Raw genomic sequence first — 23,563 nt, forward strand, 5'->3', positions numbered from 1 at the left:
GCAACAAAAGAATAAACTACCATAGTGGAAATATCCACTTTGGCCACTTGGCCAAAAGGAGCAGAGAGAAAAGTTTAAATGACATTCCATATGACGTTAGCAGGGAGATTTGATAGAATAGAGATTAGGGCCTTTGGCTCTGTAGTTCTCTGATAGAGTTCTCTTTCTTTGAACAGATAAAGTGATAAATTATTGATTTGACTCAATGATTGTTTCATTTTTCAAAGGGAGAAGAATATGATGAGATAAACTGCTATTCTGTATCTTATTTTTTTTCCAAAAGAGAAAGACTTGATTGCTGAAGCTGAAAAAAAAAAGGGCAATAGAAGAAAAGAATGACTCCATCCATTTCACTTTGCAATGAAAAAATAATAAAAAGTTGGATATAGTTTAGTATATATCTATATATTATTACATATCAAGTATGTTTTAGGAAAGCCTTTTTCTGAAGGGTTTTTTTTTCCTCTGAGGCAATTGGGGTTAAGTGACTTGCCCAGGAAAGTGTTAAGTGCCTGAGGGCAGATTTGAACTCAGATCTTCCTGACTTCAAGACTGCTGCTCTAACCACTGTACCACTTAGCTTCCCCTTCCTGAGGAATTTAAAAAAAAAAAAAAATGTGTGAGAATCTGTGGAAAGAAGGAAATAAGCATTTATTAAGCACTATGAGACAGGCACTAAGCATTTTGCAAATATCATTTCATTTGACCCTCACAACAACGCTAGGAGGTGGGGACTATTGATCCCTACTTTATAGTTGAGGAAACTGAAGCAGGCAGAGATTAAATGACTTCCCCAGGAATATAAAATTAATAAGTGCATAAAGTCAAGTTGGAACTCAGCTATTCCTCTCTCCAAGTCCAGCTTTGCTTTCTATTTTCTGTATTACATTGTTGCCTTTGGCGGCTGCCAATGGCCTAAAATCAATTTTTAAAAAAATTATTAAAGCTTTTGATTTTCAAAATATATGCATTGATAATTTTTCAACATTGATCCTTGCATAGCCCTTTATTCCAAATTCCCCCCTCTTTGCCCCCCCTAGATGGCAAGTAATCCAATATATGTTATACATGCTAAAATATATGTTAAATCAAATATATGTAAATATATTTGTACAATTCTCCTGCTGCACAAAAAAATTAGATCAAAAAGAAAAGAAAAGAAAATGAATAAGAAAATAAAATGCAAACAAACAACAACAAAAAGGATGTTATGTTGTGATTCACATTCAGTTCCCACAGTCCTCTCTCTGGGTGGTTTCTTCATCACAAGATCATTGGAACTGTCATCTATCGTCTCATTGTTGGAAAGAGTCATGTTCATCAGAATTAATCCTCATATAATATTGTCATTGCCATGTACAATGATCTTCTGATTCTGCTCATTTCACTCAGTATCAGTTCACGAAAGTCTCTCCAGGCCTCTCTAAAATCATTCTGCTGATCATTACTTATAGAACAATAACATTCATATACCATAATTTATTCAGCCATTCTCCAATTGATGGGTATCTACTCAGTTTCCAGTTTCTGGCCATTACACAAAGAGGCTGCCACAAATGCTTTTGCTTATGTGGATTCCTTTCCCTCCTTTAAGATGTCTTTGGGATATAAGTCCAGTAGTAACACTGCTGGGTCAAAGGGTATGCACAGTTTGATAACTTTTTGAGCATAGTTCCAAATTGCTCTCCAGAATGGCTAGATCTGTTCACAATTCCACCAACAATGCATTAGTGTCCCAGTTTTCCCACATCCCCTCCAACATTCATCATTATTTGTTCCTGTCATCTTAGCCAATCTGAGAGGTGTGCAGGGATATCTCAAAGTTGTCTTAATTTTCATTTCTCTGATCAATAGTGACTTGGAACACTTTCATATGATTAGAAATAGTTTTAATTTATTTATCTGAAAATTGTCTGTTCATATCCTTTGACCATTTATCAACTGGAGAATGGTTTGAATTCTTATAAATTTGAGTCAATGCTCTATATCTTTTAGAAATGAAGTCTAAAATCTAAATTCTAAAAGGGTTGGATTTGTAGTCTAGTTTAAAGGACTCTGATTTTGGAGTTAATAGGCCTACATTTGAATCTTAGTTCTGCTATTTACTATGTGTATGCACTTGATCAATTCATGAAATCATTCTGGACCTCAAAATCCTCATTTTTATGTATACAGTATGGGGGAGTAGATCTGGTAGCCTTTGTTTTGAGGCATCTAAGGATGCCTGTGGATCCTAAGCATACCCACTAGCCCTTGTTATTATAAAACTGAGGATTAAAGATAATTTTCTGTCTGGGATTCTAGTCATTATTTGTGATGATCTTTTGCGTCACTAGATTTTGATGAGAAGAGATTAAGCTGGGTAATGTAAATTGGGGCTAACTTCCCCTTTTAAGAGTGATGAGGAAAAAGTTTTCATTTTGAACCCAGGTGAAATATTTGAGAATAAGATATAATTCTAGTCTGATAACTACTTGGAATAAAGAAACATCACCCCTTATCTTGTAGTCCTTGACTTTTCCTGTACCTCTCCCAGTGAGGGCCTTTCTCTATCCTCACAAAGGAAGAAGATAGTCCTCTCTCAGAGATAGTACAAGCCATATCTGATCTCAGATCGCATCTCTATATGCAATCTTCAAGTCCTGTGTCTACATTTTGATAGCTCCATAAGCACATATTGTATGTGCAGAGAATAGTGAATAGTCCAATGTTGCCAGATTATATGATGTGCAGAGGAGAATAAAATGTTAGAAAACTCTGAAGGTACAAAGGAACCAGGTTATAAAGAGCTCTTTATACTAAACCAATCCTATGGGGAACAGGGAATAAGTGGAGAAAGTAGGGGAATGATATGGTTAGACTTGAATGTTAGGAAAATTGTTTTGGCAGATTGATCAATATGGGTTGGAGAGAGGAGAGATTTGAGTCAGGCAGATCAAGTAGGAGGTGTTGAAATAGTCCAGGAAAGAAGTCATGATGGCCCACAGCATGGGGATGAAAATGTGGATGTAGAAGAGAAAGGTATAAATGAAAAACTGCAGCACCTAATTGGATGTGTAGGATGAAGGAGAGAATACAATCAAGTCTGTCATTGCCTAGCTGATTGGAAAATAGGGAGATCTTTAACAGAAACAGGGAAATTTGGAAGAGTGGTAGTAGCATTGAGGGGAAAAACAATTAGTTGTGATTTTTAAAAATATTGAGTTTGGGTTGTATACAGGACATCTAGTCTAAAATGTCCAATTCTTTTTTAAAATTAAATTAATTTATTTCACATTTCCCCCAACACTGACACTTTTAGATTTAAAAAACAAAAACAAAAAACTTTTGAGTTATACATTCTCTCCCTTATTCCTGCCCCCAACCACCATTAAGAAACCACAAGTGAAGTTTTGCAAAATATTTTGATAAGTCATGCTGGGAAAGAAAATATAGATCTCCTATCCTAAAAAAAACCCTCAAGAAAATAAAGTAAAATAAAACTAAGACAGAGACAGAGAGGCAGAGATAATACTTCAATCTGTATTTAGAAACAATCAGTTCCTTCTCTGGTTATGGATTCAAAAATGTCCAATTCTGATGTGGGACTAAAGTTCTGGATAGAGGTCTAGGATATTCATATAGATGTCTAGAAATCATCTATATATTCTATTCTATACATTCTATATATAGAATAATTAAATTCACAGAAATTGAGTAAGGCCATTAAAAGAGTATAGAAGGAAGAAAGAAGGAAGCCCAAGATAGAACACCATGGTTTGGGAAGCCTAATATGATAATTCTGTAAGAGGAAAAATCTTTGAATTATTAAGATCCTAGAGGGATCACCTATACTCTGCCCCCATCATACTTCCCAGTCTCCAGTGATTACTCATCCCCATCAATCTCCTTCCATAACAGGAAGAACAAATTTACAGACTTGTGTCTGGCCTCCAGACTCTTCTGAGCACCCTAACTGCCACAAGAAAAAGTCTTATTCTACTATGCACTGAAGTTGGCTGCTTTGGTTTCTAACCGTTTTATCATTGTTTCACATCAAATAACATTTCCTGTTTATTGTTAGCATATATAGCAGGTCAATACCATAAGTTGCTGGCCAAATTTTCATTTTTTCATTTCCTGCCTTTATGTCCACTCTCATTGTGAGAGCACAATGTCATCTGCAGCTTCTTGATCCCACATCTCCCTGAGCTGATTGATGATGTTCCACAAATGTAGCCTTCTGCCAGACTCCCAGGAGGCCCCCTTAACGTCTTTAAGGGCTAGTTTGAGAGCATCATAATAGAACAGCCTCTTGAGATAAGGAAAAGGGAAAACAGACCACACCCACATATACAATAATACATTTTGTGTTTACGGTGATAGTGGTGACCAGAGTTCTATCTTAAAGCCAACTTGAACCAGAGTATCAGAGACAATTATTTAATTTTCAGTGTGAACATTTACATGTCAGAAATAGACACATACTTCAAATCAAGACTTGATTTATTGTTTTATTAATTGTCTAGAGTAGGGATAGGGAGCCTTTTTTCTTCCAAGGGCCATTTGAATATTTATAATATAATTCATGAGTCACACAAAATTATCAACTTAAATACTCAGTGGGAGGTTGTTTTACCTAGCTCTCAGCTCATCATTGCCTGTGGTTGCCTTGGCAGGGTCAGCCCAGATGGTTTTGTGGGCCTTATATGGCCTGTGGAATGGATGTTCCCTCCCCCTGGTCTATACTTAAAAAGTATAGTAGTACACCAGTACACTTCTGGTGTACAGGATCCAAACTCACATTTTCCAGGGATTTTCTCTTATACCAAATAACTCAATAAAATAAATGGCACAAAAATGCTCCTGATGGTTTAGATGAAGAATTGACATCCAGAGGAGTGAATTTGTCCACAGTATCATTAATTATCAGAGCAAATCCACATCTTAAGAGCCAAGTCTAGGAATCCTTCCCATCTATCACACTGCTCCCTTATGTTTTGTCCCATGAAACATAATTTGTCTAACATTTTATCTAGTCCATCAGTCAGTAAGCATTTATTAAGTATTTACTATGTGCCAGGCTCTGTGCTCAGTGTTAATTCCTCAAGACCTCAGGAAGCATGTCTCAGGATTTGTGACAAGATTCCTTCTTTACCCCTTGGATCTTTATTCAAGGTGATGTTTTGACAAATTTCCATTAATCAGCACTTCTCTTGATCAAACATGGATTCTCCAATCTCTGCCTGTGGGTCATATAGATATCACTTCTGAAGGTGACCCAGAAGCAGACTGATAACTAGGGCCTCTGGTGGGTTTTTATGCCTTAGAATGTTTACAAATTACAAACAAATTCTGATTGGCGATAAGTTATTTAAGTTTATGATGAAGTGAAGCTATTCATTTTAGTTTTGGTTTCCTAACATCATTAATAAATATTGATGTCAATTATTTACCAATTTTGGGGAATATGTATATCATCTGCAATTATTTGTCAGATTGAGTGTTACACACCTCATTGCCAAACTATGAAATAAATGGGGCAAAAATACTCCTGATGTTTTAGATGAAGAATTGACATCCAGAGGAGTGAATTTATCCTCAGTATCATTAATTGTCAGAGTAAATCCACATCTTCCTCACAGGGTGTTGTGAGGACCAGATAAAGTGCTTTGTAAACCTTAAAGCACTATCATCACCATCATCATCATCATTATCATTTTTATTATTCTTATTTGAAGGACCACACTGTGGAAGAGATAAGACTTATTTCCTTCACTACACCATCTATCCCCCTGCCACATTTCAAGACAAATGAACAGATGTTGTGTCCCTTCAACCATGGCAGAAAAGCAAAAGGGAGTGTATCTTTTATGTCATTTCATTAATAAAACCATAAAAATTGCTGACATTGAACCATTTGACATTATCAAGGACTTGGATAGTGAGAACTTTCTTGCCTGAGTCTTCAGCAGACAGTTACTGAGAAGATGGCATCTATTGCTCCTAGAGAGGCAATGGCCAGGTCACAGCTCCATACAGTTTGTTCCCCTGAAAAATGGCTGTGGAGTCCAGTAGGAACCAGATCACAGAGCCATTAAAATATGTAAATTATCAAGTGCCTATTATATGCCTTAGACTTTGAGCTCCTTAAGAGCAGAGATTGCCTTTTGTCTTTTTTGAATCTCCAGCATTTAGCATGGTGTATGGTACATATTAGATGTTTAATAAATACTAATTGATAGACTGATTGCAAGGCACTAAGTAAGGTACAGGGAATTGAAAGAAAAAATGAAAAACAGTTCCCAACTTCAAGAAACGTATATCCTACAAGAGGAATACAATATTTACAAAGAGAAATAACATTCAAAAGTCAAAAGTACTAACAACGAAGGTGGTCAGAAAAGGCTTCTTGTAAGAGGTGGCATCTGAACTGAGTCTTGTAGGAAGTTAACAAATTTAAGAAGGAGAAGTGAGGAAGGAATACATTCCATGACCCAGTCTGTGCAAAAGTGAAATAGTGAGCAATGGGATCTTGAGTCCAGAAGAAAGCACATTGGCCAGTTTGGCTGAAGCTCTGAGTGTTCAAGGAATTCTATGAAATGTCCATGAAAGTAATCTGTAAATTGATCCAAACAAGCACATGAGGGTGGAGGAGGGAGTCTCTCACTGCTTCATTCTCTCACCATCAGCAGTGTGTCTTCAGGATGCAAACACTCTCACTATAATTAAAAACATAGAGATCCCTATGACAATATTGAGTACTAGCTGCATGCACCGTACTGATGAAATCACATCCCAAATAGGATACCATTCTTGTCTTGGAAGAATCTAAAATCTTAAAGGGATACAGGCCCTACCAGGACAAAAAGAATTAGAAAGCAGACTGGTACAACTTCCTGCAGTAGTGCCAAAATGACGTGGATCAAATCCTGGAAGACAGCAAGAAAGGGGATGAGAAGGGAAGCTTTTGGTGTAATAAATAGAGCACCAGCCCTGAAGTCAGGAGGACCTGGGTTCAAATTTGACTTCAGACACTTAACACTTCCTAGCTGTGTGATCCTGGGCAAGTCATTTAACCCCAATTGCCTCAGAAAGAAGAAAAAAAAACAGAAAGAAAGAGAATGAGAAGTTCATGAATACTTCATTACATAGCCAGTACACCTTGAGGACATGCAGCCCTATTTTTGCAATGAGTTGCATCAAATTTTTAAGCTTTTATCAGGGAGAAGGTGAAACAATTATCAACACAGGTAAAGAGATTGGAGAGAACACTACAGAAAGTGATGATAAAGGGAAGACTAGCTATGGGGTAAGGAATCCATGCTAAACATGTTCAAATGATCAGTAATTTCTTATACAATATGCTATTATTTTGAGAACTGTTGTAGGGGAAAACAGGGTCTAGCCTCTCTCTTTTTCTAGAATTGACTAAATCTATAAGACAAGTAGGTAATGTACATCCAAAAATATCTCTAAGGAAAACACATTAATTTAGCTCAACAAACAGAGGCTCTAAGTGAAAGAGAAGTGGCTCAGAAGGCCACCATCCCCTTATCCAAATCTATTTGGAATGGAAAGATTTTTCACCTCTATCTTGAACAAAGTTTTGGATCTGTATTTAAGAAATTGTTGCTATGTAGCATTGTTCAGTTGTTCACTCTTTATGACTACATGAACCATAGAATGTCAAGCACTTCTAAACTCAACTATTTCTCAAAGTCTGTCCAAATTCATGTTCATGGTTTCCTTGACACTATCTATCCGTTTTATCCTTTGCCATTCCCTTTTCCTTTTGCCTTCAGTCTTTCATATCAAAGTTTTTTTTCAATGTGCCCTATCTTCTCATTGTGTGCCCAAAGTATGTAGCTTTAGTATTTGATCTTCCAGGGAATAGCCTGAATTAATTTCTTTAACTATAGATTTATTTGACTTTCTTATGTCCAAGAAAGTTATCAGAAATCTTCTGCAGCATCACAGTCAAAAATTATTAATTCTCTGATGTTCAGCTTTCCTTATAATTCAACTCTTATAACTTTATATTGCTATTGGAAAAACTATAGCTTTGACTATACAGACTTTTGTCTGCAAGGTGATATCTCTGCTTTTTAAAATGTTGTTAAAATTTACCATAGCTTTCTTTCCAAAGAGCAAGTGTCTTTTAACTTCATGGCTACAACTGCTGTCTGCAGTGATCTTTGAGCCAAAGAACATAAAATCTGACCTGCTTCCATTTTTAGTTCTCTATTGCTAGGAAGTGAAGGGAGCAGTTGTCAAGATCTTATTATTATTATTTTTTTTGATATTAAGTGTCAAGCCAGCTTTTATACTTTCCTCTTTCACTCTCATCTAGAGGCTTCTTAATTCTTCTTTGCTTTCTGCCATCAGAGTGGTATCATCTACATATCTGAGATTATTGATATTTCTTCTAGCAATCTTTTGATTCAAACAAGACTTTTGATTCATCCAGTCTGGCATTTTGCATAGTATACTCTGTATATAAGTTAAATAAATAAGGTGAAAAACACAGGCTTGTTGTACTCCTATTCCAATCTTAAAATAATCAGTTGTTCCATGTTTGTTTTTAACTGTTGCTTTATGGCCTGTTCCTCAGGAGACAAGTAAAATAGTTTGACCCTCTCATCTCATATAATCTCATATCCTTTGTCACATTTTGTTGCGATCCACGCAAAGGCTTTCAATGAAGCAGAAGTAAATGTTTTTCTGAGACCCCCTTGCTTTCTCCATAATCTATTATATGTTGGCAATTTGGTCACTAGTTCATAAGCCTCTTTAAAGCTGGCCCGTTCTAGTAATTCCCAATTCACATATTACTGAAGTCCAGTTTTCCAGATCTTAAGCACAACCTTGTTGGCGTGTGAAATGAGTGCAATTGTTTGATAATTTGAGCATACTTTAGCATTGCCCTTCTTTGGGATTAGGATATAAACTGATCTTTTCCAGTCTAGTAGTTTTCCAAATTTGATGGCAGATGGAGTGTAGCACCTTAACAGCATCATCATTTAGGTTTATAAATAGCTCAAGTGGAATTCTATCATCTCCACTAACCTTATTGTTAGCAATGTGCCCTAAGATCTTCACTTCATTCTCCAAGATGTCTGGCTCTCTATACCAGTAATTAAAAGAGGTGGCAGAAATGCACAAAAGAAGTATACAAGAGAGATTTTAATATCACTAATGACCATGATGGATCCAGAAAGACCTTAGTTCAAATCCAGCCTCAGAAACTTACTAGAGGATGACCCTGCACATATCATTTAACTATAATCTATTTCTATTTCTTATTGGAAAATGGGGTAGTAATAGTACCTGTCTCCCAGGATTATTATATAGATAAATTGAGATAATATTTGTAAAATACTTAATAAAACTTAAAGTAATATATATATGTGTATATATGTGCATATATACACATATATATGCTACCTATTATTATTAGTTTCTGTCATAGTTGCAGGACAGACTGATACAAGTTTGTAAAATTCAGAAATTTTGTCCTTTACATAGCAGAGATTACAGCTTGTTTTAAGGTGACATGAAACTAAACTAAGGTCTGATGTGTTGCAATAAACTTTATCAATGCAAAAAAGAAAGAATAAACTAAAGTAGGAATCACTCAGTCCCCTTAGACTAAAACTTCCTCAGGAAAATATATAAACAAGTAGATTGTAGACTGCACTCTTAGCTGTGATGAACACAGAGGAGTAAAACTAAGCCAAGATTTCCTCTAAAAGTTACAGCAAGGTAAAGGTGATGAGACCTAGCACTCCAGTGAGGATAATAAAGAATCTGGGTACCTATAAAATATGTGGTAGAAAATTTTGATTCTTCCACCCCACAATTGAAACTAAGAGATCTGTATTGGACCACCAAAGTTTATAGGAAGAATAAATGACATTGACCAAAGAAAAAAATTAATATAGAGGTAGTCACATTCATGTTTCTCCCAGTCTTGGTCTTAGATAAGTAAATACCAAATGTGGAATTCACTCTTGGGAAGGTTGACTAAAAGTAGACAAGGAGGCTGTGGGGATGTGATGATGAAGTGGAATTTAGCCAGGGATGGATGTGGATGGGTAAATGGGATAGATGCAATGTACCTGATGAAGATTATATAGCTTTTGTTTGTTTGAGAAGAAGTAGAACTGAGAGAACCAGTCTTGCCTGAGCTATGAAAAGGAAAATATATAGAAAAGAAGTGGGGATCAGTAATAGATCTGTTTCTGGATTCCCTGCATCTAATAGTTCTTTTTTAAATTAAATTTTATCTTTAAACAAGATGTATCTTCTCTCACTCCCTCCTCCCTTCCCATTCCTTCATTGAAAAAACAATAAAAGACTTTGTTTCAAACATGGATAGTGAAACAAAACAAAAGTATTAACCTTTTCAAAACAAAAGTATTGATTGGCTCTGAGAATTCAGCTCTTTTCTCCTAAGAGGTCTGCCTCCAGTCTCTAAAAGGTTGTTCTTGTAGTCAGAGATTTAGCTCTAATATTCCTGGAGGAGAAGAAGAAACTGTCTCAACCCCAGGGCAAGGAGCAATACTTCATAAGGATCCCTCAAATCCCAGTTCTTGTTTTAATAAATAACTACTCTCCAATCCTAATCCTGTCACTTTTCTTTGCCTCTCTAATGCATCTTCTGGGGCATCCCAATCTACTCTAGGACAACTCTAATTGTGATTTTATATCAACAATTAAATCCTTTCTGCAGCTTCCTAGTTCAGCCTTTTTGAATTTATTCAGTTCAATTCAACTGATCATTTATTAAACCCCTACTTCATTCAAAGCATTGTGTTAGATCTTAAAGACTCAATGACATAAATGAAGCACCCCAAGAAACTATTGTATGTGTGCATACTTGGAGGAGGGAGAGGAAAATGTGGTAGGAGATACTAGAATGTCAAAGTACACAAACAAGAACAGTGCAAGATCTTGGATAGGTTGAGAAAATATAATAAAGATGACAATACTACCTAAACTAATCTATTTATTTAATGCTATATCAATCAGACTCGCCCCCCAAAAAAGACTATTTTAATGAACTAGAAAAAATAACAACAAAATTCATCTGGAGGAATAAAAGGTCAAGACTTTCAAGGGAACTAATGAAAAAAAAATCAAATGAAGGTGTCCTAGCTGTACTTGATCTAAAACTATATTATAAAGCAGCGGTCACCAAAACCATTTGGTATTGACTAAGAAATAGACTAGTTGATCAGTGCAATAGTTTGGGTTCACAGGACAAAATAGTCAATAACTTTAATAATCTAGTGTTTGACAAACCCAAACACCCCAGGTTTTGGGATAAGAATTCACTATTTGACAAAAACTGCTGGGAAAACTGGAAACTAGTATGGCAGAAACTAGCCATTGACCCACACTTAATACCGTACACCAAGATAAGGTCAAAATGGATTCATGATCTAGGCATAAAGAATGAGATTAGAAATAAATTAAAAAAAAACAACACAGGATAGTTTGCCTCTCAGACCTGTGAAAGAGGAAGAAATTTGTGACCAAAGAAGAACCAGAGATCATTATTGATTTTTGATTATATTAAATTAAAAAGCTTTTGTACAAACAAAACTAATGCAGACAAGAGTAGAAGGGAAGCAATAAACTGGGAAAACATTTTTACACTCAAAGGTTCTGATAAAGACCTCATTTCCAAAATATATAGAGAATTGACTCTATAAGAAATCAAGCCATTCTCCAATTGATAAATGGTCAAAGGATATGAACAGACAGTTTTCGGATGAAGAAATGGAAACTATTTCTAGCCATATGAAAAAATGCTCCAAGTCATTAATTAGAGAACTGCAAATTAAGACAACTCTGAGATACCACTACACACTTCTCAGATCGTCTAGGATGACAGGAAAAGATAATGCTGAATGTTGGAGGGGATGTGAGAAAACTGGGAGACTGATATATTGTTGGTGGAATTGTGCATGCATCCAGCCATTCTGGAGAGCAATTTGGAACTATGCTCAAAAAGTTACAAGAGGAAAAGATTTTACAGATCTCCTCCCAGAGCAGACAACCGGACCCTCACAATTCAAGAACTTTACAATATGTAAAAATGCTCTAAATCACAATAATTAGAGAAATGCAAATTAAAAGAACTCTAAGGTACTATCAAATACCTATCAGAAATGACAAATATTGGAAGGAATGAGAGAAAATAGGTATACTAATCCAGGTGGAATTGTAAACTGCTTCAATGATTCTGGATAGATTATTGCTGGTTAAATAGACTTGTAATCACTAGCATAAAGATGAAAATTGAATGCATGAGCTGATGAAATCACCCACCAAAATAGTATAGAAGGAGAAGAGAAAGAGCCTAGAGTTGGGGGACACCTATAGTTAGTAGCTATGACCTGGATGAAAATCTAACAAAAACAAAAAACAAAAAACTGAGAAGGAGCAATCAGACAGATAAGGGTGGAAACTAGATAGAATTGTCTAACCAAAACCTAGAAAATGAGAGTTTTAAGCAAGGTTGATAAGCAGTATTTTTTCTCTTTTTAGATAATTTATTTATTAGTTTTTGACAATAAACAGTGTAAAAAGCTACAGAAGAATCAAGAAGAGTGAGGACTGAGAAAAAGGCTTTGGATTTGGTGATTAGTAAATCAATGATAACTTTGGAGAGAGCTGTTTAAATTGAATGATGAGATCAAAAGCCAGAAAACAGAGTTAAGAAGTAACAATAATAAAGGATGCGGAAACACTGAATACAGATGGTCTTCTCAAGGCATTTATCGAAGGAAAAAAAAAAAGGGAGGAAAGTTCTGGGATGAATGGCTAGTGGGGATACACAGATCAAGTGAGGCTTTTTGGAGGACAGGGAAGACATGGGAATGTTTGTAGGCCGTAGGGAAGGAGTCAATAGATAGGAAAATATTCAAGATAAGTGAGAGTGGACAAGAGCTGAAGGAGATTCAGAACTCCCAAGAAGCCTGCGCACAGAGGAAAAGATTTTACAGATCTCTCAGAGAAGGATTATAATTGAGCAGATGACCGGACCCTCACAATTCAAGAACTTTAAATATTAGAGGCTACAAATTTTATTTGGGCTGTGGCAATTCTTTGTACTATATCCACTGAATAGGCTGAATCAGTAATTATATTTACGTCTCCTGGGTAATAAGTAAGAGCTAGCATGATAGCAAATAATTCATTCTGTTGAGTGGACTGAAAAGGAGTCCTGACTACTCTCTTTATGGTTAAATCATGAGAGTATACAGCACAAATATTTTCTTTTGAGGCGTCTGTAAAGATTGTTGGTCCTGATAGATAACTTTGATTTAGTCTTCTAAAAGCTGGCTGTTCATGCCCTTTGACCATCTAATCAATTGGAAAATGATTCTTATTTTTTGTAAATTTGAATCACTTTCTTATATATTTGAGAAATGAGGCCTTTATCAGAGAAACTTGCTGTAAATATGTTTTATATTACATCATTGTTTATGGTACCTTTTAAATCAAAATGTAATTTCCTTGATTAATTCTTTTAATTAGGTCTATTTTTGCTTTTTCTGAGATCATGAGAGCTACCCCTGCCTTTTTTGTACTTTAGCTGACGGGTAATAGATTCTACTTTAGCCCCTTATTTGAACTTTTTGGGTATCTTATTCTTTTATCTGCTTCAGTTTCATGGGTAACCTCATCCCATTCCCAGTTATGATTACTAATTGTGCTTCAATCCTGCCTATTTTCTTCTGTTTATTCTTCTCTCTCTTTTTTCCTCAAAAGTTTGTTTTGTATCTAACACTGCCTCCTTTAAACTATTCTCTTCTCTCCCTCCCCTTCCCCCCTCTCTTTCCCTCTCTCCTTCTCCCTCTTTCCCTCTCTCCCTCTTTCCATCTCTCCCTTTCTCTCTCTCTCTCTTTCATTCTCTCTCTCTCTTATTCTCTCTCTCTCTTTCTCTCTCTCTCTCTCATTCTCTCTCTCTCATTCTCTCTCTCTCTTTCTTTCTCTCTCTCTCTCTTCTCTCTCTCTCTCTCTCTCTCTCTCTCTCTCTCTCTCTCTCTCTCTCTCTCACACACACACACACACACACACAGAGTCCTCTACTTCTCTCATATCCCCTTCCCTTTCTATTTCCTTGTTTAGTAAGATAATTCTTCTACTTAATTTATGTGTGTATACATATATACATACAAACCATATTTATATCTATATTCTGCCCTGTGAATCAATTCTGATGAATGCAATATTCAAGCATTGGATCCTACCTTCATCCACATTTCCCCTCTCCACTATAAAAGTTCTTCCTTGCACACCTCTTCTATGTGAGAAAAATGACCCCATTATAATTTCCCCATTCCCTTCTTTCAGTACATCCTTCCCTTTCACACTTTCACTTTTAAAAATCATCCCAATATGATTGATTCACACTCAAGCCCTCTATCAATGAAGACTAACTTTTAACAATGATAAAGTTCTTAGGACTCACATGTATCATCTTTCCATATATGAATGTAAACAATTTAACTTTATTAAATCCTTTATGATATTTTATGTTTTCCCTTTATGTTTCTTTTGAGCCTTATGTTTGAATCTCAAATATTCTCTTCAGATCTGGTCCTTTTCTCGGGAATGCTTGAAAGCCCTCTATTTCATTAAATTTTTTTTTCTCCTGAAGGATTATATTCAATTTTGCTAGACAGATTATTCTTAGTTGTGATCCGTGTTCCTTTGACTTTTGGAATATTATAATCTAAGCCTTTCAGTCTTTAACATGAAAGCTGCTAAATGGTTTTTGATCCTGACTGTGACCCCATGATATTTGGATTATTTATTTTTGGTTGATTGTAGTATTTTCTCCTTGACCTGGGAGCTCTGGAATTAAGCGATAATATTCCTGAGAGTTTCCATTTTGGCATCATTTTCATTAATTGATTGGTGGATTCTTTCAATTTTTATTCTCCCCATTGAATTTAAGATGTTGGGGCAATTTTCCTTTATAATTTCATGAAATATGTTGAAGCTCTTTTTATGATCATGGCTTTAAGATAGTTCAGTAATTTTTAAATTATCACTCCTGGACTTATTTTTCAGTTTAGTTGTTTTCCTCAGTTTGCACGAGACAACAAGATTAAGTGACTTGCCTGGGATCACTAAATTTGTGTTAGAATCAAGCTCTCTGATTAAAGATCAGTTCTTCTACCATTACACAAAGGTAATAGCTCTGTTTACATGCTGGCAAGATTCACATATGATGATATGAATGTGAAGATGGAAATAAAGTATCTGAGAGTAACTCCCTGGGGAAACTCTTCATCAACAGAGATGAAAATTATCTCTATAACTTAAAATCCATAGAGTTCAAATAACTTGTCCTAGATCATTGTTATGGTAAATGCCAGAAGTGGAGTTTGAATGCATCTTTCATCTTGGGCATATGGCATCATAGGAGAGTCTTTCCTATTGGATCCATAACTGCTATCACTAACTGCATTAGCTGCAATTATCTGCTTAGAGGACCCAGAAGTCTCTCCATTATGGCATGCTAATTTAATGAATGGAAATGATATTTACAACAAAAACAAAAGATATCAATTTGATGTAAAATTATAAAAATATAGGTGTCTTGTGTGGGTGATAAATATTTTAAAGTTTGCTATTTTCTTAGAATATAATTTCCCATAAAATTATGAGCTACATAACACTCTTTGCAGTGGCAAAAAATTGGAAATTAAGGGATGCCCATCAATTAGGGAATGGCTAAACAAGTTGTGATATGTAAATATAATGGAATACTATTGTGCTATAAAAAAGAATGAGCAGACTGATTTCAGAAAAACCTGGAAAGACTTAGGTGAAGTGATACTGAAAGAAGTGAGCAGAACCAGGATAACATTGTACACAGTTAACAGAAACATTGTGAAATGATCAGTTATGATGGACTTAGCTCTTCTCAGCAATACGGTGGTCCAAAGACTTGCAATGAAAAATGCTATCTATAATCAGAGAAAGAACTATGGAGACAGAATATAGATTGAAGCATACTATTTTCACTTTTTAAAAATTTGTTTCTTTTCTTATGTAACTGATCATGTGAGATAAGAATACTTTCATTTTTATATTTCCACAAAGTACTTGACTGACACAAAGCACCCCTGGTAATCTAGCACTCCATAAATATCCATTGAATCATTTGAATAAATGATACTATTTAGAAATGTTACTGTCTCTGAAGTTTTTTACTAGCTGAGTCATTATCAGTGCAAGATTGAATCTAGGGTGAGACCCTTAAATTATGAAATACTCATATGTCCAGGAGAGAGAGAATCATTTCTCCTACTGTCTATCCCAGACACCTTCTGTACTCTGTGCTATGCCATACAGACAAGTTACTTGTAGAGTCCATCTACGATCCATTTGCTGTCCCTGAACCTTTGAACAAGCTGTCTTCCATGCCTGGAATACATTCTTTCCTCACATTTTCCTCTTAGAATCCAAAGTTCAGCTCCTAGATGAGGCATTTCCTTATTTCCCTCTGTTGCCTAACCTCCCCAATTACTTAATATTTACTTTGTCTGTAATTGGTATATAATTGCATATATACATATTGTTTCCTCAAGTAGAATAGATAAATTCAATGGATAGTAATTGAATTTATCTTGATTATTATTTTTCTTTTCAGATCTGTGATATCATCAACTCCTAGTACAAATACTTCCTCCACTTGTTGATCCAAATCAGCAAATTTCAAGTAAATGATGTAACTTAAAGAGATACTGGGATCACTAAGACATTCAGTAGATGATTTTGCAAAGGGTCCAGAACTAGGATGAATAAAAAACAAGAATACAATCAAAGCCTTCTTGATATTACAAGGAAACCTCATTCCTACAATGATAATAGCTGACTGTAATAGAGCCCTCCATCTTCTTTCCTACTTCTCACTGGTGGTTTTTATTCACTTCTCTCCCTCTGGGATTTCCCAAGTTCACTGTTACTCTATTCTCATTTAATTGATCTTAGAAAATTCTAGGATGCTAAGTCTGGAAGCAACCTCAAGCAATACATGCAATACATTCCAATAGAAGCAAAGAACAGGAACCACTTACAAGACACAGAGACATAGAGCTCCTGGTACTGACTCACTGTCCCGTAAGAGAAACTTGCCATTTTTCCCTTCCTGGAGTAGTATGGTTTCACAGTCTTGTTTCTTGAGAGGGCCATGGTAGTAGGGTAGGTCCATGGAGGGAGCTCGGTGGTTCCTGCAGCCAAAGAGTCGTGACCCAGCAAAGGAGTTTTGAAACCGTCACTTTAAAAAACGTCAGCTGTGTAAATAGCTGTAGCTACATAGATATATTTTGACAACAGTGTTAAGCAATGCATGTGTGAAGTGTATTGGGAGGGAGGATCCTGGCCTGATACAGGAAATACAGAAAATGAAGGTGATAAAATGACCATTACCTCTTCATAAAAGAAAAGAGCCTATATATATAATGTTCAGTAAATGAATATTTTGACTTAAAAAAACAAAAAACAAAAAAACAAAAAAAACAAAAAAACGTCATGGAACTCAAAAAGACTTCTTTATTTGTCAGTATGTGGTTGGGAGTTTTTGACCTTGGGGAGAGAGACCCACAAAGGCCAACAATTCAAAAGTAATTGTGGTTATGATGGCTGCCCACCATTGTCCTAAAACATTAGGAAGTATTTGGTGAATAGGTATCTTGGAAAAATCATTAGCACATTATAGATTTAGGGCTAAAAGGAATCTTAGGAAACATCTAAAAATTAAGAAGCTTTAATAAAAAAAAATAAAAATCATTCCTTCCCAAATCATGGAACAAAATCATATATGGATTTTGTCTGTGACTTTTACTTATTAATAATGATATCTTGCAGCAGAGAGAATGCCTGATTGTGAAATGTTACAATCTTTGCATCTCATATTTTCTCTCCCAAACCTTGTCAAGTAATCCTCATCATCAGGGCCACTGACTTATCCCTAAGGTCAGATTATTTGTTTTCCTATGCTTGTTTGAGAGTATCTCAGCATCTGTATATTTATAGTTGTGGGGCTTAGAAAAAAAATTCATTAGTAAATATACCTTTCTGTGTCTTATTAACCAACATTTAAACTGAGTATCATGGGAAAAAAATTAATAATTTGTGGGAAAAGTTATAAAGACATTTTAGACATCTGTTATTTTTAAACTTGCTGGGTTTCTTGAAATTATCTATTTGGATAGCTCATCAGCCCCATGAAAGAACTTGCTTAGATTATGAATATTTCTAAACAAGAGGAATGTGCTAACTGAGAATTTTAAATCTTTGTGATAAAGAAGTTATTTCTAATAATTGATCTTTATATTAGAATGAGTTTAAGTTTGAGAAAAAGAAAAGAATGAGATAATGAGATATTAGGTATAAGATATAAGAACCTAACAACTGTACTTCCACATCTTTGACATTTCAACTTAGATTGTCTCTACAAAATATAAAATAATTATAGCTAACATAAAGTATGTGATTCAATTGATAATTTAACTCTGTACCTTGGTCTGTTTTTTAAGGGATCTGTCTGATAAACCCGCATAGAAATTTTATGCTAATTAAATAAAGATGTTGAATAAATTTATATGACTCCTAAATAAAATAAGGCAAATTATGCAATTTATTTTTGTTTGTCTCAGTTTGCCTTTATTTCTCATGATACCTGAATGAGAGAAGAGTTCTAAATTTTCTCAAAGGTAGCTTTTATAGAAACTAAGCTAAGGCAACAAAAATGTAATCAAATACATCAGAGCATGCTATTTGTATCTCATTGATGTGACATGGTAGATGGTTAGCATCTAGATATGTTTAGCAGAAGAATTGATAAAAATGAATCACTGAGGCAGGCAAGGAGAAGGCTCTGATGAAGATTAGTTTAGCTCCATGGACTCACCCTCTGGAGAAGTGGTCCAGTCTGAAATTCAACTTATATCAAACTCCTGAGACCCACTCTCTGTAGAGGCCTGGAACAGTATCATCTTGATGTTCCCTACCAAAAAAAATGTCCCTGAAGTTAAATTTTCCCTACAAAATCTACTTATGGGCCATCCCATGGCTGCTGCCTTCCTTTAGGTTAACCATCCATTGGCACTCTGCTTCATGATGTTTTTTCCCCCTTTCCCTTCCCCAATTCCATGTGGTATCTCCCCCAATTCCACCTTACTTCTCAACTCCATTTCTCTTCCTTATAGCTAGCTAACTCTTTTGAGGTGCTATGTTCCTTTCAGGACTAAGAGCATGGTCCAGCCTCATGGGGTCCTGGTAAATATACTTTCCCAACTGTATTTCATATTTACCATTCCTGATGTCTATTGTATCTCTTCATTTTGTCTGTAGCTTCTTTTCCTAAATAAATCTATCTTTTTCCAGAAATAATGATCATTGTGAATTGTTCACATGATTAAACCCAGTTTTTGGTGCCTGCCATCATCTGATCCTCGAACCACATCATTTGGTACCAAAGCCCATATCATAAACCACATCATCATCCTCTGAGTGTTCTACGACTAGATATGTTGCCACAGAAAGCGATCCTATTGTAACCATACTGTTCTCAAAGCATGTTTCTCCAACCACAAATATCTTGTCTTCTGAGAGTTTCCCCCCTTTCTTAGAAATGAGTGTTATAAATTGCACATTTTCCCAATGCATCAATCAGTTGACTTGACATTTTTGAGAATTTTTCCTCCCTCACACCTCCCCTCTGCCCCAAACAGACACTCAGGATTCTCACAAATGGGTTCAAGTGAGAAGAAGAGAACAAAATGGGGATGAGGTAGGGAGCAAAAGAATGGTAGAGGAATGAGTTCAGGCAGATATCGAGCTGCCCCCAACCTCCTCTTCTGACTCTAAGGAACAGAGGACTCACAAGTTTTAAAATTTATTTTTAAAGTTTTTAACACTTATAATGAATTCTACCTCTTTGATAGACACACAAATTATAGCAGTAACTCGAGTAGTTTCCCAACTAGTAATTGGCTATTGTACAGAGAATCATAACACTTTCTGTGCCTTTCTAGGCACTTCTGATATTGTTCACAATTTTCAGTTTTTTTTAAAAATATGCAGTACTTTTAAAAAATAATAATACATGAAATGTGCAACATACTACATATGAAGTCTTAAGTTTACAATATACTATACCAAAAAGGGGAGTATAAAGAGAAAAAGCAATTTTAAAAGTTCTTTATTCACAGAACTCACAATGTGATACATGACCTATATCATCAGGTTTTTTTTAAATTTTTTTAAAGCTTCTTATTTTCAAAACATATGCACAGATAATTTTTCATCATCGGCCCTTGTTTAGCCTTATGTTTCAGATTTTTCCCTCCTCCCCAATTTCTTCCCCACCCTCTCCTTTAGATTGCAAGCAATCCAAAAATTATATGTTAAATCCAATATGTGTAAACATATTTATATAATTCTCTTGCTGCACAAAAAAAAATCAGATCTAAAAGGAAAGAAAATGAGTAAGAGAACAAAATGCAAGTGAACAACAAAAAGAGTGAGAATGTTATGTTGTAATCCACATTCAGTTCCTCTGAGTGTAGATGGCTCTCTTCATCATAAGATCACTGAAACAGGCATCAATCATCTCATTGTTGGAAAGAGTCACCTTCATTAGAATTGATTGTTGTGTAATATTGATGTTGTCCTGTATAATAATCTCCAGGTTCTGCTCATTTCATTTAGTATCAGTTCATGTAAGTCTCTCCAGGGCACTCTGAAGTTAACCTGCTGATCATTTATTATAGAATAATAATATTATATAATATTTATATACCATAATTTATTCAGCCATTCTCTAATTGATGGGCATCCACTCAGTTTCCAGTTTCTTGCTAGTACAAAAAGAGCTGCCACAAACATTTTTGCACGTGTGGGTCCCTTTCCTTCCTTTAAGATCTCTTTGGGATATAAGCCCAGTAGAAACACTGATGGATCAAAGGGTATGCAGTTTGATAACTTTTGAGCATAGTTCCGAATTGCTCTCCAGAATGGCTGGATCTGTTCACAGTTCAATCAAGAATGTATCAGTGTCCCAGTTTCCCAACATCCCCTCCAACATTCATCATTATCTTTTCCTGTCATCTTAGCCAATCTGAGAGGTGTGTAGTGGTATCTCAGATTTTTCTTAATTTTCATTTCTCTGAACTATAGAGATTTAGAGCACCTTTTCATAAGATTAGAAATGGTTTTAATTTCATTATCTGAAAATTATCTGTTCATATCCCTTGATCATTTACCAATTGGAGAATGGCTTGAATTCTTATAAATTAAAGTAAATTCTTTGTATATTTTAGAAATTAGGCCCTTATCAGAATCCTTAAATGTAAAATATTTTCCCAATTTATTGCTTTCCTTCAAATCTTGTCTGTATTAGTTTTGTTTGTACACAACTTTTTTAACTTAATATAATCAAAATTATCTATTTGGCATTCAATTATGAGTTCCAGTTCTTCTTTGGACACAAATCCCTTCCTTCTCCACAGATCTGAGAGGCAAATTATTGTATGTTCTTCTAATTTGTGTATAATATTACTCTTTATATCTAAATCATGAATCCATTTTGACCTTATCTTGGTGTACGGTGTTAAGTGTGGGTCAATGCCTAGTTTCTGCCTTACTAGATTGCAATTTTCCCAGAAGTTTTGTGATATAGTGAGGTCTTATCCCAAAAGTTAGGATCCTTGGGTTTGTCAAACACTAGATTTCTATAGTTATTGACTATTTTGTCCTGTGAACTTAACCTATTCCACTGATCAACTAGTCTATTTCTTAGCCAGTACAAATGGTTGTTACAACTACTGCTTTATAATATAGTTTTAGGTCTAGTACAGCTAGGCCACTTTCATTGGCATTTTTTTTTTCATTAATTCCCTTGAAATTCTTGACCTTTTTTTCTTCTAGATGAATTTTGTTATTATTTTTTCTAGGTCAGTAAAATAATTTCTTGGGAGTTTGATTGGTATGGGACCTATATTATTGTTAAATATATATATATATATATATATATATATATATATATATATATATATATATATATATATATATATATATATATATATATATATATAAATGTAAATACAGTAAAATACATATATACATACATAAATATACATATATATTATATGTATGTATTTTACTGAGGCAATTGGGATTAAGTAATTTGCCCAGGGTCACACAGATAGGAAATATTAAGTGTTTGAGGTCAAATTTGAACTCAGGTCCTCCTGACTACAGGGCTGGTGTTCTATCTACTGTGCTACCTGGCTATTCCAGAAGTAATTTTTAAAAAATAACACATAATAATAGTTATCTAAACTGCTAGATATGTATAAATTGCTCTACATTCAACTACATGTTGCCTTACAGAAAATTATGACTTCTCATTTGAACTACCTAGTTTTACAAAAAATTTAGAAGAAATAAAAACAGATTACCTTCAAGCACATATTGATCACTAAACAAATGTAGATAGAGAATAGTGGAAAACAATGTAAATTTCTGAATCACCAACGTGAGACAACATCACTATTTGAGAGCTGAAGAACTACTAAGTTCAGACTTGTCCAATAGCTAGCCTGTTCTTTTGCAGGAATATTTATAGTCAGGGAGACTGTGGTTAAGTATAATCTGGTTGCTATAATAACTATAATAATTCCTAAGCAGAGATGAGAATAAATTATAGATATAGATATAGATATAGATATAGATATGAAAATATTAATGGTTTTTATTCCTGATAAAGCCATAGATACTATATCAAATACATTCATAATTGGAGGAAATGGTAAATTTTAGTTAGAGATTAGTGAAAATAAGCATATTGGTGTTTTTTTTTCCCTCTTTGGACTTCATGAACCACCTGAGATCTATCCACAGAATGTTCAGATGATTTGTGGAGCCCAGATTAGGAATCCTTGCTCTAGGGAGCTTTGACTAGGAATGCTCTGGATTAATCAGAAACCCACAAAGATGTGACTATATACTTTGTGCATTCCAAAGAGAGTCTGTAGGCCCACAACATTCTGACCAGGGTGTTCCAAGGAACTATAAGCAGAATAGTCCAAAAAGCATGTTGCAGTGCAGGGCTGAAGCCTAGAAATACCCTGAGCACAGACACATTGGAACTGGTGGAAACCAGTGACAGGAGCACCAGAATTCAGAGAGAGTACCAAACAGGACCTGACTACTCTATATACACCTGCAGGAGAAAGCCAAAATTAGATTTGGCTCAAAGTCCCAAACCAAGAACTGAGGTTAAAGAGGAAAATAAGCAGAAGGAAACACTAAGTACAATGAAGAAACATCATCAATTAAAGTAAGTACAAGGGGTAAATCAAGAAAAAGAAAATAATTCTATAACAAGTACCAATATAACCTCAGATTAAAAAAAAATTGGCTTGGTACCAAGACCTGATTAGAAACAATGAAGAAAGGGGAAAAAGAATGAAAGAAAGAGAAACTATTAGTGAAATAAGATCTCTGGAGAGAAAAAAATATATAAGGAAATAATTTAGAAGACAGA

At 35.0% G+C, this 23,563-nt stretch overlaps 1 protein-coding gene across 1 annotated transcript in view; it reads right to left on the bottom strand.

Moving 5' to 3' along the window:
- The window catches only part of SH2D1B (SH2 domain containing 1B), a 29,460-nt gene extending 12,028 nt beyond the window's left edge, over window positions 1-17,432 (bottom strand). Inside the window, exon 1 of the mRNA XM_074264623.1 lies at window positions 17,088-17,432. Within this exon, the coding sequence (XP_074120724.1) occupies window positions 17,088-17,221 (134 nt within the window). The 5' untranslated portion in view covers window positions 17,222-17,432. The remainder of the gene's footprint in view (window positions 1-17,087) is intronic.
- Between the last annotated feature and the right edge of the window lie 6,131 nt (window positions 17,433-23,563).

Source organism: Sminthopsis crassicaudata, chromosome 4 (genome assembly GCF_048593235.1).
Source record: "Sminthopsis crassicaudata isolate SCR6 chromosome 4, ASM4859323v1, whole genome shotgun sequence".
In the NCBI taxonomy this organism is placed as follows: domain Eukaryota; kingdom Metazoa; phylum Chordata; class Mammalia; order Dasyuromorphia; family Dasyuridae; genus Sminthopsis; species Sminthopsis crassicaudata.